The sequence below is a fragment of the Cutaneotrichosporon oleaginosum genome (assembly GCF_008065305.1).
Source record: "Cutaneotrichosporon oleaginosum strain ATCC 20508 chromosome Unknown ATCC20508_contig04, whole genome shotgun sequence".
NCBI classification, from domain to species: domain Eukaryota; kingdom Fungi; phylum Basidiomycota; class Tremellomycetes; order Trichosporonales; family Trichosporonaceae; genus Cutaneotrichosporon; species Cutaneotrichosporon oleaginosum.
The window spans coordinates 217,927-233,395 of NW_027072173.1; the positions used below are offsets into that span (position 1 = coordinate 217,927).

A 15,469-nucleotide genomic window follows, 5' to 3' on the forward strand; every position below is an offset into this window, starting at 1 on the left:
GGGCGCCCCCGCTTCTCGTCACCATGCTGGTCACAAGGCGTCACTGCCCACAAGTATGACGAGCAGTAGTTACTTCTGCCACGTCCATGTCGGGGTCACAAACCGTGGTTTCAGCAAGTGAGAGCTCGGTGGTCTCTGCATTCAGCGAGGATGCCCCGCCCCTTAACTATAGTTACTTTACAGAGAGTGTGAACCCCCTACCCCCCTTTCCCCCTCGAATCTCGCCGTAACTTCGGCTTTCGAGTAGCCTTTCGTTGCCAATGCCCAACAGACGCGTTGCTCCGAGCAACCCGTCCTAAGGCTATCGAAGACGTGGCTAAAATGACGGTTATCTCTATTATTCACAGTAGCGTCGCGGTCATCGGTCATCACACACGGGCTGACAAAGCGATGCACCGACGTCAGCAAATTCAAATATCGTCTCGAGAGCAAAACCAGGGATTTGGGGTGATGTACGACACCTTTGGCGACCGAACCTGGCATTCCGGCATTCTGGTGTGCCGTTAGTGAGCTTAGTCATTCCACTATCCCTGCCGTCCAGCTTCCCGCCTTGTTGTAATCCTAACATGACGGAGGCGCTGTATGTTAGCGGCCTGAGCGATAGCTGTCTGCCGTGTTCAACGTGTGCAGCGCCATCGTAGCGCCATCGTGGGTGGGATTGGAGGCAAAGATTAAAGTCTAGCAGGCTAGTGTTGGAAGGCGGGGCGTCATTATGTCGTTCATGAATGATAAGTGCCACTCAAAGACATAGGCGACCTCTCCTTTGGGACGCAGGGTGTGGTGGGCACGATTTGAGCATCTAATGACAGTGGTTCGAGGAAAGGGTGCGAAATAATGTCATTCCTGAAGGAGCAAGTTTGAGTAATGACTTGTGAACGGAAGACAACAACTGCAACGATGACCCCAGCATAGAACATATTGCCAAGGATTCTCCTGCAAAGCGGTTCAAAATCAAATCGGATTATCCAGACCGCAGCAAAGCCTGGGCAGCTCCGCTTGACGATAACCCCTATGCCTGATGGAGACCAGTACATCCCTTGCAATCGTCTCGAATGCGAAGGCGATACCAAGGAGGTAAGGGCGTGGCACTTGCGGTATGTAACGAATCCAGGATTCTCGATCTATGTGGCGCACCATCGCACCACAATTCCGGAATCTGCGGCCTCGCATCATGCTAAGCGATAGCCAGACATATGTGACTCACTCTCCTTGGTAAGCGATGGCCAAACATACGTGAATCAATCTGCCTGCAAACGGGCGTATCTGCGCCCGCCCGCGGCGTCGATCAGATCCTCTCAGCCTATCCCCCTGGTTTCTTTTGTCCGGTCGCCGATCACCGTAATTCTCTTCTCCCTTCCTCAGTTCTCGTTCTCGCCGTTTTCCCTCTCATTTCCTCGACTTCTTGTGTTCTCAGCTCCTCGTTGTGCTTCTTATGGGCAGGAAAGAATCTGGGCAAGCCCAACACCGCGCGGAAGTAAACGTGGATCGATGCAGATGGTATCAGTACCTCACTCACTGGTGGCCAATCTTATTGGCCTGCACGTAATGTTGTTCTGCGGCTGCTCCACATTTTACAGCCCCGAGGCGGGGGCACTTGACGAGGTAGACGTACTGCGCTGAACTGGTACGCGAAGCTCAGCCGCGCGTGTGGCAGGGCAGTCTGTCGCTCCGAGCACCATCCTGCCCCGCCTCCTTGATTTCTTGCGTTCAGCACAGCCTGCAGACAGGGTGGTAAAGCTGCATGGCTATCATACATCTTGAACTGTTTCCTGCAACTATACTGCTGCCTACACGAGGCAAGGACAGTCCCATTGCACCGATCCGATCACCATAGCTCCTCGACCGTCTCAAGCTCGTATTGCTCCCCTCCAACCTCCACCTTGTACGCTTGAGCGGTGAGTAACGAGAGACGGTCCGCGGCTGGGCCCAGCGCAAGCAATCTGGAGGACCATGCCTCTTCGTTGGTCAGACCGGGCGCTTCAAAGGTCAACTCGCCCGGTGGAAAGGTGTCTAACCCTACTAGCCACACGTGGACCTTCTCCACATGGGTCAAAATTCTAAGGAGCCGTATGAATGGGTCCACAGAGAGCCTCCCGTAGAAGGCCGAAAAGTGGAGCACGACCTCGCGCAACCTTTTATCCGTGAGTTTGTTGTCCACCGACTGTCCGCAGCCCAAGCCCGTCACGTTCCATACCAGCCGCGAGCCAAGCGGAACGCCCGGTCCCGACCAATGGATTGTGCTCTCATTGGGAAAACGCAAGCTCAGATTGCCGAAGACGATCGTAGTCGTGGACGGATACTGCGCATAGTTGTGCTTGCTGATGCCGTTACGCTCGATAACTCTGACCACTGATGCGGGAACAACGTGAAGTGGACGTGGGGCACCTTTTCCCGTCGCGCCGACGAAGTCGATAACCTTGGTGTGCGCGAAAGTGTCTGAGGAGAGATGCGCGCTTGCGACGAGGTGGTGAGTACCAGGAGGAAATGCGCGGCCAATAGAGCCCCGCGAGCTCCGGATCGAGAGAGAGCGGCCCTGGCGCTCGACCACGATGTGGCGCGTCGCGGTCAGGGCGCACTTGCGGTACGCATGAGCCGTGCGGCTGAATGCTAAGAGGGTACGCGCATCGGCGAAGTCGAGGACGCGCTCAATGATGTGCGGGTATGCCAGGTGATCAAAAGCTGCAATGAGCAGACGATACTATGAGTGCTCACTCAAGGAGATTGTCATAAGACGCTGGTAGTCGCGATGCAGAGTTGACTTGAAGTGTTGTTGATAAGAGTGAGTATGGCAGGACATGGCGGGGAGAGCCAGTGACCGGATGGTGGAGGAATAAGCAAGGGGTCAGGGGCATGGTACGTAAACAAAGCCAAGATTCACGTGAATTCCCACACAACATACAGATACGCGACCAGTGAGTGAGTGACGCATTGTCGTGGCGAGAGACTCACCCAGTGGGGTGAGGTACTCGAGTCCGGCAGCCGTCGACGATGCTGTCGACGAGGGCGAGTCTAAGAGACTGGAAGATACATACGTTGGTCGTTACTGAGTAACGACGACGCTATATATACTATGAGCCGTATGGATGTATCGTATCGTGCGGAAGTACCGACGCCGAGTCACGTGATGAGCTGGTTCTGCATGCACGTGACGTTGGGCGTAGACCACGTGTGGGTCATGTGGTCGATGTTGCTGGCGCCGAAGGTGGCGCCACGACACGCATCCGGTAAGCATGGTATCGGGTCGAGGCAGCGCACTTGTGTGCATGGTAGGTGCAGGTCGAGGCAGGGTGGACTGCTACAGTAATACTGTCTGAGTGCTAACGGATTGCAGACAGTCGATGACTTCACTTGCGCTCTGTGAGCTGGGTGGCATGTTGTTCCGTGTGTGTGGCGGTACAAGGCCGTTGCATAGAGTCGGTCCGAACTTCGAGAGTCCTCAAGGGCGTAATTCAACGCGTCCGCCGCAGTGTTTCTGTTGCAGGAGTGTTGTGGGTCGAGCTACGCATGCAACTCTGCTTCCCTGGTCGGCCGGCCGTCTCAACAAGATGCCCTATGCACAAGCAGAAGACGCCTTGCGCGTATTGACGGCTCTTACGTCGATGAATGTGGTGACGACTCGTTCTGCGCAACATGGTCCTACTCTTCTGCCAGGTGCTGGCATCTGTGTAGCCGTCCTGCTCATGACGTCTACAAAGGGGGCACGGCATACGTCAAGCGAGAAGCTACCAATCTGAGACGTGCTTGAGGGATGGGGCAGCATGAATTGGAAACCCTGCAGGTGGGGCCATAGCAAAGTGACCCATCGGCGTCGGTGTACCCCTGTCGCACGGCGAAGTGGTTGCTTGGACGGACAAGCCGGAGGGAGGGCTATCTGGAGCGGAGTGACGTGGGATGTCGAGAGCGTACGCCATAGGAAAGATGCGAGTCACCTCATCCAGCTGTCATCAAGGCTTTGCGCCTGCGGTGATTGGAAGATGAATGCCTCCAGGTAGTGGGACCACAGTCGAGCAAGCTGACGTGATGACTGAAGCTACAGTACATTTGCGCGGCTCCACGAGGCCCCCTGGTGCCGCTTGTATTTAGTCCCCCAATGGCGAGGGTTTACGCCTCTGACGCATCGCTGTCATTCAGTACAAAGCCCAGCTCAAACTTGGCCGAGGTTAAGGGCGAGGGCCAACGAAGAACGGAGGCGGTGCACGGAAGAGCAGAAGCGCCCAACGTGGTACCGGAGCTCGCCGGTGGAGGGGGGGGTATAATCGGCGCGCACATCGTCCAGACTGTGAGGGAGAGCAGCATCGCTGGACGGCCTGAGAAGCGGTGAGATGTGTGTGGAATCTGAAAGATGAATTGAACCGTGGTCGGTGGAGCACGTGGCGAGAGACCACACCCAGTAGGGTGAGGTACCTGAGTCTGGCAGCCGTCGACGGCATCGTCGACGAGGGCAAGTCTAAGAGACTGGAAGATACATATGTTGGTCGTTACTGAGTAACGACAGCGCTATATATACTATGAGCCGTACAGATGTATCGTGTCGTGCGGAAGTACCGAGGCTGAGTCACATGATGGGCAGGTTCCGCATGGGCGTGACGTTGGGCGTAGACCTCGTGTGGGTCACGTGGTCGATGTTGCTGGCGCCGAAGGTGGCGCCCTAACAGCAGTGAAGGTCACAGAACTGTTTGAGAGGGGGCGCCTCCCAATAGCCGCAAGTAATCTGAGCTGAAAGAAGAACAGTTGGATCTGGGTGGCAAGGTCAACATGGGTTTATATACCATCGGCAAGCTCCTCCATGTGCCCATTGACTGTGCTCAGCAGTCAGTTGAAGAGTGTGCACCAGTTGAATGTGCACAACTTGCTCGGCGTCACTGGTTTCAACAAGAGGACCCAAGTGAGAGCGAGGTGAGGTCAACATGGGTGTCGCAGGAGAGGGGAGCCTTGGCCTTATATACCATCGGCAAGCTCCTCCATGTGCCCATTGACTGTGCTCAGCAGTCAGTTGAGGAGTGTGCACCAGTTGAGGAGTGTGCACCAGTTGAATGTGCACAACTTGCTCGGTGTCACTGGTTTCAACAAGAGGACCCAAGTGAGAGCGAGGTGCTGATAATATCATTCCTTTGGTGTACTTGCTGCCAGACCCGCAGGCATTGAACAACGCCCTCTGTGACGATCCGAACGACAACGACTATTGACCAACCGACTACACGTGTCGACCACGTGGCAACCACCACGCGATAACCACGCATCCCGATCGCAAGGCACTCCACATCTCATAACGGCGTCGGTACCGATCGGTACCCATGTCGGCACCGCTCACATCGTATCGTCACATATACGGCGACGCCTCAGAATCTCTTCCCCCAATTCTTGATACTCGTCGTATTCTCACCCCGTCATAGTATCATAGTCTTATTGCACGCCTATCACAGTTGTCGACTTCGAGTCATCGGGGTGGTGGAGCGGCATCCGGTGTACAGACACCTTTGTGCTCAACCACTCCCCAGCCTCAGCCTTTCTGAACGGCACAGGGCCTGACAGGGTTGGTATGTTTGAATAAGATGCGGAACCATAGAATGCCGAAGAGGCTCAGAGTCACGACAATGACATGTACTTGGATATAACGTTTTGGTCACTTGCCATGACAACGTCGAAACGGTGTGGCGACATGAGCTCGGCAACAGGGGTGTATGCGCGTGCAAATTGGCTCTCCAGTTGGGATTCATTGAGATGAGGGTAACGGAACTTTGAGGGGCAGGATGGTGGCAGCTGCGAGGCAAACTCGGAGTCTTGCACGGCCGCGAGCCATCCCGGCATCAAGGGCATGATCGATCGAGGGCTCCCTGGTGCGACGAGTATGTATCGAACGCTGTTCGCAGATGGGGATGGGTAAGGAGGATTGAGGACATGGGTGTCAACGAGCGCGGGTACCACTGTGAACAACAGGGTGGTAAGAGTCACACCGGCGCACTGGTGCGGTCATGGATTGTGAAGAGGGCGAGAGAGACGCATGGTCCTACGTCGAGCTACAGTGTGGCACTTTCACTGGCGTTCGCTCTCGGTCTGGCGACTCACAACGGTGTGGTCATCTGTTCGAATCTCAGCGGCTCCTCGTCCTTTTCCCGGCCACCTTCGGCCTATTCAGGGCATGCGAGAAGACTATTCACTGCATCTCACCAGTTACTAACATGCACTTGTAAGGACGTCGATCTCAGAGCAGAGCCAGATGGCGATATGGCTAGAGAGAAAAGAGGCAAGGAGGGGAGTCCATTCAGATCTGATTGCGTTGGTCCCAATCAGCGCCATAGCCAACTCGCCACCGCCATGGGTTACTCAACTTGACTCGAATTCATCATTCCACCATTCTCACTCCATCCATCGAAATCACAACACTTCGAGCTACATCTACAACGCTATTCCTCCCGCTTTGCTAGGCAGGTATCACCACCACGGCCATGAGCTCGCGCATGGACCCTCAACCTATCACTGCCGCCGACCTTCACCCCTCCCTTCTCAGATTCCCGCGCAATCGATACAACATCTGGCTTGACGGCGACTCTGTCCCCGAGCCAACGGACTCGATCAAGATTCCTCTGGCTGAGGGAGCACGCCGCGCGACACGCGCATGGAAGGCTGCCGCTCGCTCTGGCGACTGGCGCGCAGTGAGCAATCGGTGCTTCGCTTTATCAATCTTCGACAAAGTCCTCCAACTGTGAGTCTAGCCTTCCCCTTTCCCACTCCAATTTCCGCTGACCTTAGGATGACCGCTACGCGCTACGACTCCTGTACGCGCTGGCCACCCTGTTGGACTGTTCGACAGTGGCGTGCTTTGATCGACAATCTTATTGACATCGCCATGACGCTTGCCCTCTCTGCGTCCGAGGGGCACCTCTCTCCACCCCATAAAGGCATTCGGATCGTGATTCGCGCCATGGCCGACTGGTTCTACAGGCCGGGTGACAGCGTCCAACCGTTTCCGCTTCGCTTTAGGCCCCAGCTTGACATTGTCCGCATCCTCGGCGAGTTTGGCACCCCACCTCCTCGCTCGGCCGCGCGCACATCAACTCACCATCCTGGCTCGGTCGACACGCAGGTGGTGAAGACTTTCGCTCGGCTCCAGATTTAGCCCGTCCTGCTGAAGTCGTGTGTTGGATGGAGCTGGGGAGCATGAACTGTCCATGCACGCATTGCTTGGCCCAGAGGCGGACTAGTGGCATGTCATCTACCTCAACACGCGTCAAATATAGCACCAGATGTTGTATAGCCTGTCATGTAGACTGTGTAATCCTCACACGCGCTGGCGCCCTTCCTTCCACCATTACAATGAGGGTGCCCAGAATTCAAAACCAACCAATCTGCTCAGCCGTATGTTCATCTTTCTCGACCCCCAGCATCCAACCTAACGTTGCCTCTCTGCCCTCAGTCTCTCTACTTCTCGGCGCAGCGGAGGTTTGCGCTAATGACAGAGTCAGGCCCACAATTCAGTAACTGCTTCCCATCACCCATCCGCAGTCTCACTCACCTCCGTAAGGCAAGTAATAAAATTCGCCGCGAACGGAGCCTGATCGTGCTCGTCGGAGAAACGCAGTTCAGTAGTAGCGCACAGACAGTGTATCCAAGGAGCACAGCCAATCCTCCAGGCGAGGCTAACACAGTGTTAGCGAGAACCAGCTGACTGGGCGTCGCAATGGCTGACGCGCCGCGGCGAGTCTGGGAGGGCACTTAGAGGCGAAGGATTGGAAGTTATTGTACTTCGCGGACAACGACCCTAGAGGCAGGATCTAATCTCGGGTACTAAGACTCATCACTCCAACGGCAAAACTGGCCAATCGTCAAAGGTGCTGCAAAGTGATGCCAGACTCTGCGAAGCCGAGATATGGTGCTGAAGATTCGCCGCCTCCGGTGCGCGGCACCTCGTAACTTTCAGGGTGATACAGTTTGAAAGAAGCCACCGCCGATAACAAACAATCCCAGCCATCGCGACGCGGGTATACTGAGAACGTTCATGTTATCAGCAATTCAGATCCAGCCGTGAGCGCTACCGCCTCGTAAGTACAAGCGCCTGCTCACACTCATCTAGCGTGCGCAGTTTACCGAGACCATCGGTCCTTTTACCCTCTTCGAAGAGATCCTGCAACCACATTCTCAAGGCGCTCGAAATAGTGCTAGTGCGACAAGAATGCGGGAGGTGGATTGTTGGAGTGCAGGTGTGGCAATGAAGCGGCAATCCTGCGACATGGTGAAAGTGATTCCACACTTGCCAGCCTGGGAATCTTGCGGGCACCCAGCAACTCCGTGTTGAAGCAAGGCTGGGATTTGCACATGGAGAACGGCATCAAAGACTAACTACTCACAGGACGCCTCCCCGGTCTGTGTTGCAAGTTCTGTTGGCCTAACGTCCTGAAGCTTAGATAGTACAGTCAGCAGCTTCTCAGCCAGGCCGATCCGTCACATGGTAAATCGTACGGTAAGCTTCCGTTCTATCTCATTGGGGTGTCGCGTGTGGCCCGCCGGCATTGCGAGCGGATGATGTGAAGGAGAACGCGCACGCGCCGTGTGACCTAGCAAAATCTCGACCTTGGCCATGGTAGCGACTCTGCTTGATCGATCTCCTCAAGGCAAAGATCAAAGGAGCAACTCCGATCTCCGGCACCCGCTATGCAGAATATACACCAATCTATAATGAGCGCCGGTCTACAGCCGTGTACACAGTTGGGAAACCGAGGAATGCCGGCGACCGAGATGTTTCTTCGCAAAGCCGTGCCATTCTGACAAGGTTGCCATCCATCCAGCCATGTAGAGCGGGCGGCGATTAGCACCCTTTCAGCGACGGATTTCGGGTACCTAGCACCAAGGAGTTAAAGGCCCAGGCTGTTTCCCGGGCCTGTATGAACGCTATGGGCATGGGAAGATGACCGCTGTCTCGTGCCCGCCAGCTCTCAGATGCTCTGCGCGCAGTCCACATGCGGGAGTGGTAAACGCTCGGTCGACTCCACCGAGGCCCAATATAGCTCCGCGTGATGTGCAGTCTGCTTGGCCTGGGGCACGAGGCCGGTGTGATCGGTCTGGAAGGAATGATGTCAGCCGTAAACCTGTGGCTCTGCCGTAATTTGAGTTGTCTCCCAGTTCTCAGCAAGAATGAGGTAAGATGCGTGGGGACGGTAATCGGCGGCAGAGGTCGATTTGAGTGCACATTGAGCGCGGCGGGGTCCGCGGGTCCTTAACTGGAGCGGGAATTACCCTTCGGATGCGAATGCCAGGCCGCCTCACTCACCTCTATTCCGCATAGAGTATGGGGCCAAGCGGGGAGACTGGGGTTTGAGGAACACATGATCAGCAACACAAACTGCGTTCGGAACCGCGGATCGACCGCAAGTGGACCGCGACGTGTCGATCTCGGAGTTGACAAACCAGATGCCGTTTCACGAGGACACAAAACTCGACGACGTTGAAGTGCAAGCTCCTCAACGCCCAGTACATCATGGCTCACACTCCACACGACGACAAGTCCATCGACGAGAAGGGTGGCGATGCCGTCCACCACCTCGAGAACGTCGGAAGCCAGGATCCAGAGCATGCCAATGCCCCCGCAGCCATGCCGCTGGATCCCGTTCAAGAAAGGCGTGTCCGCCGCAAGACCGACTGCATTATCATGCCAGTCATTTGCCTCGTCTACGCCATGAACTTCGTGAGTAGGTGGGCTGGGGGTGTGGGAGTTGTAGACAGTCGCGTGACCCCGTGGTGGTTGCAACAGCTGACCTTGAGTTGGACAAGACGGCACTTACGTACGCCTCGGTCATGGGCCTGTTCAAGGACACGAAGATTACGGGCGATCAGTTCAGCTGGGTAGCCTCAATCTATTGTGAGAGTTCCGGGACCCTTCGGCACGAGCCGATGTGCTGACGCCAAGACTTTGGCTACCTCGCGGGCACGTTTCCAATGGTGTATGGTCTGCAGCGCCTGCCGCTGGCCAAGTTCACCTCGTTCAACATCATTGTATGGGGCATCTCCGTCGGCTGCACAGCTGCTGTGAACAACTATGCCGGCCTCCTCGGTCTTCGCTTGTACGCGCGAGTCTACGTACGCAACTGACGACAGCATTCTGGGTATTTTCGAGTCCGGCATGGTGCCAGCCATCCTCCTGGTCGTTGCAGAATGGTACAAGCCTCACGAGCAAGGCACCCGGACTGGCGTGTGGGGATCAATGACCTCGTGGGGGTGCATTCTTGGCGGCGGTGTCGCGTATGCGCTCGCCATCCGCCAGGAAAAGGGGACGCTGGCACTCGCGGGCTGGAGGATTGTCTACATCTGGCTCGGCGCCATGACCATCACCGTCGGACTTCTGTTCCTTTTCCTAATTCCCGACTCGATCGAAAAGGCCTGGTTCCTTACCCCCGAGCAGAAGGAGGTCGCGCACCGGCGTACTCTTGAGAACAAGCAACATATTGGCGAGAAGGAGTGGAAGTGGTACCAGGTCCGCGAGGTCGCCACCGATCCTCAGGTAAGCCAGGGTGGACGACGCGTACTAATTCCTCCAGGTCTACATTCTCGCCCTCATCACGCTTTGCTCAAATGTTCCCACCGGTGGTCTCGTCAAGTACGTTGCAATCCTGTAGGTCTGCTGACGGGACAGCTTCTTTGCTCTCATTGTCAAGGGCATCGGCTACAACTCGGCTGAAACTCTCCTGCTCACCATGGCCAATGCCTCGCTTGGTGCGGCAACCATGTTCTGGATGTGGGCGGGTGACAAGGCCAAGTGTCGCACCCTGGTGAGCGGCACTGGTGTTGCTCTGTCCATTATTGGTGGCGTTCTCTTATGGGCACTGCCGCTCGCGAAGAAGGAGGCGCGCCTGGCCGGATTCTACTTGTAAGTAGGCGGTGACAGCTGTTCTAACCACAGGTGTATCTGGAACAGTATTGCCACGTACATTGCGACGTCAATGGTCACGACCAACGTCGCTGGGCGCACCAAGAAGTCCGTCTGCTCGGGCGGCTACGTCATGTTCCTTTGCATCGGCCAGCTTATCGGGCCTCAGACTTTCCGTGCGAAGCACGCCCCCCGATACGCCCCAGCGCTTCTCACCATGGTCATTCTCACTGCGATCAACGTTGGCCTCCTTATTCTCCTCTACTGCTACTACCGTGCCCAGAACGCGAAGAAGGACCGCCTGTACGGCCGGCCGAACAAGATCGAGAAGGATGTCTGGGTCGACCTCACGGACCGGTAAGAAGCCATCCAGTAATCTTTCGCTGACCAGCAGGGAGAATCCCGAGTTCCGCTACGTGTACTAGTTGCACCCCTAATAACTTCGAAATGAGATGGAGGGCGCCAGGGAGGTCAGCTGGGGTCGTTCTGTGAGTTGGAGACAGTGTGGGAGGTTCAGAAGCCAAGCGGAGCGTGTGGAAATGCGCTCGTATGTGTACACATATTGCGATTGATGAAGTGCAACCGTACTCATTCTCCTCCTTGTCTCTGTCTCGTGCAACGGCACGACTGTACAATGGCAGCGAACTGTCGGACATTGAGCGTGTGTCGCTCCCTACTGAACACTGAAACACTTTCACGGATCTGTTCAGTTGCGCTTTGCATGCCTGAACGCGAGGAATGGACATTCATGGTTGCTCCTGAAATACTAAACAACCGTACATACATGCATAACGCGCGCAGTCCACGAGCGGCGACGTCGATCAGCAGATCAACACATTATGGGGACACAGCATAGAATGACACCACAAGGCCGCCCGATACTAAACCCCCATCCGAGGACATTGATAGACGTGGGGTTGCCAATTGAGAAGCCGAAGCAGCAACAGTCGCAAACACAGACAGGTCGACTCACAGGCCCTTCATCTGTATGCACCGCGTAACTAGCGGCGGGGACGGCCATGGGCGCAGACGCCTGATATCTGAGATCAGCGGGGCCTTAAGAGACAGCGGCGAAGAGCCACGGCGAATGCAAAGGGTAACCGTACTCTCTAATGACCGCCGTGGGAGGGTAACTGGACGTTAGCGCAGGCATGCATTATTCTCACGTTACAGTGGTGGTCCTGCCGTCTCCCTGCTTGGTCGTCTCCACCGCACTTCCGTTCTTCTGCGTCACGACAGTTGTCGAGCTCTCCAGCTTGCCGTTTACAGTCACCTTCTCCTTCTCCGTTGTGACGCCGCGGAGGTTGGTCGAGCGCGTCGTAGTCGTCGTCACTGTGTCGTCCCCAACGAGCGTTGACTCGACATGTTTGGATTTCCCGACCATGAGTATGAATAGGAGAATGAGGGGCGTGACTGGTGTCGAGAGCATGTTTATGTGCATAGAGTGGTCTGTGCAGTGGCGGTGCGAGGCGGTGACTCTGCAGACCTGACGTGGGTGACGCGAAGCAGGTGACGTCGCGAAAGTCAGACCCGGGAAATCTTCAAAGTTGCCTGGGAACCAGCCGCTTTCGTATCCACGTCAAGGCAGTACTAGAATAGCTTGGCAGTCTGGGCAGGGACGGATTCCAAGCAAACTTGTTAAAGTAATTCACATGCATGTTAAGGGACCTCGATATGATGCTCGAGTCCGTTGATATCTGGATGGTCTCTGATTCCATCGTCCAAACTCGCTCGCCGCCTCACCGCTATTCCGCGCACACGGCCAACCAGCCGTCCCAGCACGTGTAAGCCCTGCTCCTAGTCGCTATCTGGCTCCGCGAAGACGCCTGAGATGTCACACAAACTGTTGTCCAGATTTGTTGACTCTTCGAGGGCTGCAGCAAGAGCTGACCGATACCCGTCGCCACGCTGGCGCGCCATCGCCGCAGCCTGCTGATCAAAAGCCACGAGGGCAGCCTGTGCCTGTGCGAATCTAGCCTCGATATCGGCGACCGTCGAGTTCTTCTGCTCAAGCTCACGCTGAGCGTCACGAAGCTCCGCAAAAGCGACTTGCACGGCTTGGCGACGATCCTCGACGACAGCAGCCGTGGCTCGGCGCTTGCTCTTCGCATCTGCGAGCTGTGTGAATAGGCCGGTGACCTTGGCCTGCAGGGTTTGCGCGTTGTTCGGCGCACTCGAGGTTGAAGCCGAGGGGCCTGAATGACTGATGGGCTGGGTTGGGTTAAACGGGCTTCGCAAGCGGGACGTTTTGGAGGAGGGACTGCCGCTGGGGCTTTGAGAGTCACGCTTGCGCTTCTCCAGCGATGTTCTTCCGTCAGCCAGGCTGAACAACGGACTCACGAAGGAGGTGGCGACGTCGAGCGCGGCTTGGTGGCCAGTGTAGCCGTGCCCGCGAAGGAACATGTGCGTCCCGCGGCTCGACAGGGTCCGCAGCCCATGATGTGAAGATGATATGTCGAATCAGCCTGCGGCAATCCGTTGGCTATGTGGCCAATCTTTAGCGCGACGTCCTCACATCTGATGTTGACTGAGAGACATCTAGCACACGGCTTTGTGGGGCTAAGATTAGTCAGCGCCGCCCGTGGGTAAGACGGCAGCTCACACAGCCCTGGTGGGAGAGAGAAGCTTAAGGTCTCGAGATAACAGGTAACGTCTGATTCCGTTGAGGGCGCTCGGTCGCAAGCTGTCGCCTGCACTTGGGGAGTAGGGATGTCCGTTGGCAGGGGTGGGAGGCGGAGAGGTCGGCATGGGCATGATAGCAGAAAAGTTGAGCGCGGTGAGCAGGTGGAACAGCGATGAATGAATAAGAAAGGTGTATGACGGACAGTGGCGAGGGATTGCTGGAGTGGGGCGCTTCTGATGAACTGACGAGTGGAGGTCACCGTTGTTTGTTCGCCCGCCGCCGCACGGACCACGCGCGCATGGTGATGTTTGGTGAATCGAGCCAGCTCCCATTTCACTGTCAGATCATCGTGTACCATCTGGCCAAGACAGCTCATCTGTTGGCTCTAATACTGTCTGGAGCTTGCCTGGCCTTGCCCTCTCAAATCCGTCAATCACACCCAATCAATCGGTGGGGAAGACCGTTCAGTCGGCTCACACTCAGACGCGACGCCCGCAAAGCTGCCTGCATTCCGTGCGCCATGCCGCTTAACTAAACAGAGTGGTGGTGAACCGGTGGCTCCCGTCCCGTCCAGCCGGAGCTGCGCTATACACACTGACTCCTGTGCACAAGTCAACTGGGTACCCCGGACCCCAGCGCCCTCACTCGCCGTGTCCTGAGTGCAGTGTCGCGCCGTTCGACGAGCAACTTTAGGCAAAACCCAATCCCACAGTCGCCAGCTATCCATACCGCGGCTCACAAGTCACGACGAATACGGGTCAGCGGGAGGACTTTGTATGTCCACAATGGCTGACCCAGCCGAGTCGGTGGCATTCCTGGAACTGGGTTGACTGACGCGATATCGGAGATAAGTTCGGCCCATCTAATCTCGGCCCTGACACGGTGATCAGCTCGTGCGACGGCGACCAAGATATTGAAACCGCTCAAGCTCAAGCTGCGAACAGCTTGCACGTGACCTGCAGCTACCTTGACCATGGGTTAACGCACAGCATGGGAAGCCAGGCAGCAGAGAGACCAGAAGGGACGTATGAACCGGGTTGCGGATCATACTCGATCCGTGTTATTGGCGGGTGAAGCGATCTTAAACAAGGGCAGACGACAGCCCAGGCACACAGAGACATGGTCGTTATTCTTGTCTTCCCGTCACATTTGCAAACTCAGCCGCGGTTGCGGCTCGGCCTCCTCACGCCAGGCAGAATGCAGGGAAAAGCACAAACCAGGTATAGGAGGAAAGGAGAGGAGAGAGCGACGTTCAGAGTAGAGACTTTGATCCCTCATCACTTGCGTCAGAGATTGCAGCGGCAATAATCTCTGGCACAGCTTGTCGATCACGACACGTAGGTTTCAATTCTGTGGCTCTTCCGCTTGCCCTTACAGCTTCCGCACAGTAGTAAACAACATTTCGCAGGCCAGAATTCAGTCTTCACGGTACTAAATGATGGTCCGCTGGTAGGTATGGCTGACTGGTGTCCTTGGCACTCTAGGAAAAGCAGCGTCCGACATGTGCCTTAATCACAACCCAAACCTCATCCCAAACCTCAGCCGCGGCCTACCCAGCTGCTGCCCCCCTGGCCGTGACCTACCAAGTCTCAGCTCACACGCTGAGAGAGGTATGTAGGGCACCATTTGCACCTCCCAGTCAGCAATGCGCAAAGACTGAGCGATACACCCAAGCGGCCGCGCGGCCAGGCTGGTTTCATCCAGCACAGCAGACACTCCAAGGCACAAACAGGGGGAGGGTGTCGGCAGAGTGTGTGATCGCGAATGACCTCTGCGTGCCTGTCATTGGCTGATCTCATCACTCGGCGAGACAAACCACTCAAAACCTCCGTCCACACCGTCCATCCCCTCCAGCCCGCACGCGGCTCTCCCTCCGCTTGGCCTCTCGGCAGCGCTCAAACCGGCGTGCCAAGGCGCGGAAACCATGTGCACCACATATACACGCCCAACCCCGGCACCAGACATCACAGGCAGCCTCGTGCTCCAAC

The 15,469-nt window shown here is 56.3% G+C and overlaps 6 protein-coding genes across 6 annotated transcripts; 2 read left to right on the plus strand and 4 right to left on the minus strand.

Annotated features, from left to right (window-relative positions):
- Window positions 1–1,825: 1,825 nt before the first annotated feature.
- Window positions 1,826–2,797, minus strand: COLE_04535 (uncharacterized protein; the record flags this gene model as incomplete). Its single annotated transcript, XM_018426428.2, has 2 exons — window positions 1,826–2,679; window positions 2,713–2,797. The coding sequence occupies 2 exons, from the start codon at window positions 2,795–2,797 to the stop codon at window positions 1,826–1,828; spliced, it is 939 nt and encodes a 312-aa protein (XP_018281116.1).
- Window positions 2,798–6,458: 3,661 nt separating this feature from the next.
- COLE_04536 (uncharacterized protein) lies at window positions 6,459–7,117 on the plus strand (the record flags this gene model as incomplete). Its single annotated transcript, XM_018422293.2, has 2 exons — window positions 6,459–6,703; window positions 6,751–7,117. 2 exons carry the CDS (start codon window positions 6,459–6,461, stop codon window positions 7,115–7,117), a joined length of 612 nt encoding a protein of 203 aa, XP_018281117.2.
- Window positions 7,118–9,586: 2,469 nt separating this feature from the next.
- On the plus strand, window positions 9,587–11,283 carry COLE_04537 (uncharacterized protein; the record flags this gene model as incomplete). Its single annotated transcript, XM_018424935.1, has 8 exons — window positions 9,587–9,679; window positions 9,757–9,853; window positions 9,902–10,055; window positions 10,090–10,492; window positions 10,530–10,588; window positions 10,625–10,858; window positions 10,892–11,215; window positions 11,253–11,283. The coding sequence occupies 8 exons, from the start codon at window positions 9,587–9,589 to the stop codon at window positions 11,281–11,283; spliced, it is 1,395 nt and encodes a 464-aa protein (XP_018281118.1).
- A 404-nt stretch (window positions 11,284–11,687) lies between these two features.
- COLE_04538 (uncharacterized protein) lies at window positions 11,688–12,242 on the minus strand (the record flags this gene model as incomplete). The annotated part of the gene is made up of 3 exons (XM_018422294.2): window positions 11,688–11,898; window positions 11,965–11,991; window positions 12,025–12,242. The coding sequence occupies 3 exons, from the start codon at window positions 12,240–12,242 to the stop codon at window positions 11,688–11,690; spliced, it is 456 nt and encodes a 151-aa protein (XP_018281119.1).
- Window positions 12,243–12,655: 413 nt separating this feature from the next.
- Window positions 12,656–13,612, minus strand: COLE_04539 (uncharacterized protein; the record flags this gene model as incomplete). The annotated part of the gene is made up of 3 exons (XM_018422295.2): window positions 12,656–13,166; window positions 13,199–13,417; window positions 13,461–13,612. The coding sequence occupies 3 exons, from the start codon at window positions 13,610–13,612 to the stop codon at window positions 12,656–12,658; spliced, it is 882 nt and encodes a 293-aa protein (XP_018281120.1).
- A 302-nt stretch (window positions 13,613–13,914) lies between these two features.
- Window positions 13,915–14,208, minus strand: COLE_04540 (uncharacterized protein; the record flags this gene model as incomplete). Its single annotated transcript, XM_018419888.2, has 1 exon — window positions 13,915–14,208. The coding sequence occupies one exon, from the start codon at window positions 14,206–14,208 to the stop codon at window positions 13,915–13,917; it is 294 nt and encodes a 97-aa protein (XP_018281121.1).
- Window positions 14,209–15,469: the final 1,261 nt, after the last annotated feature.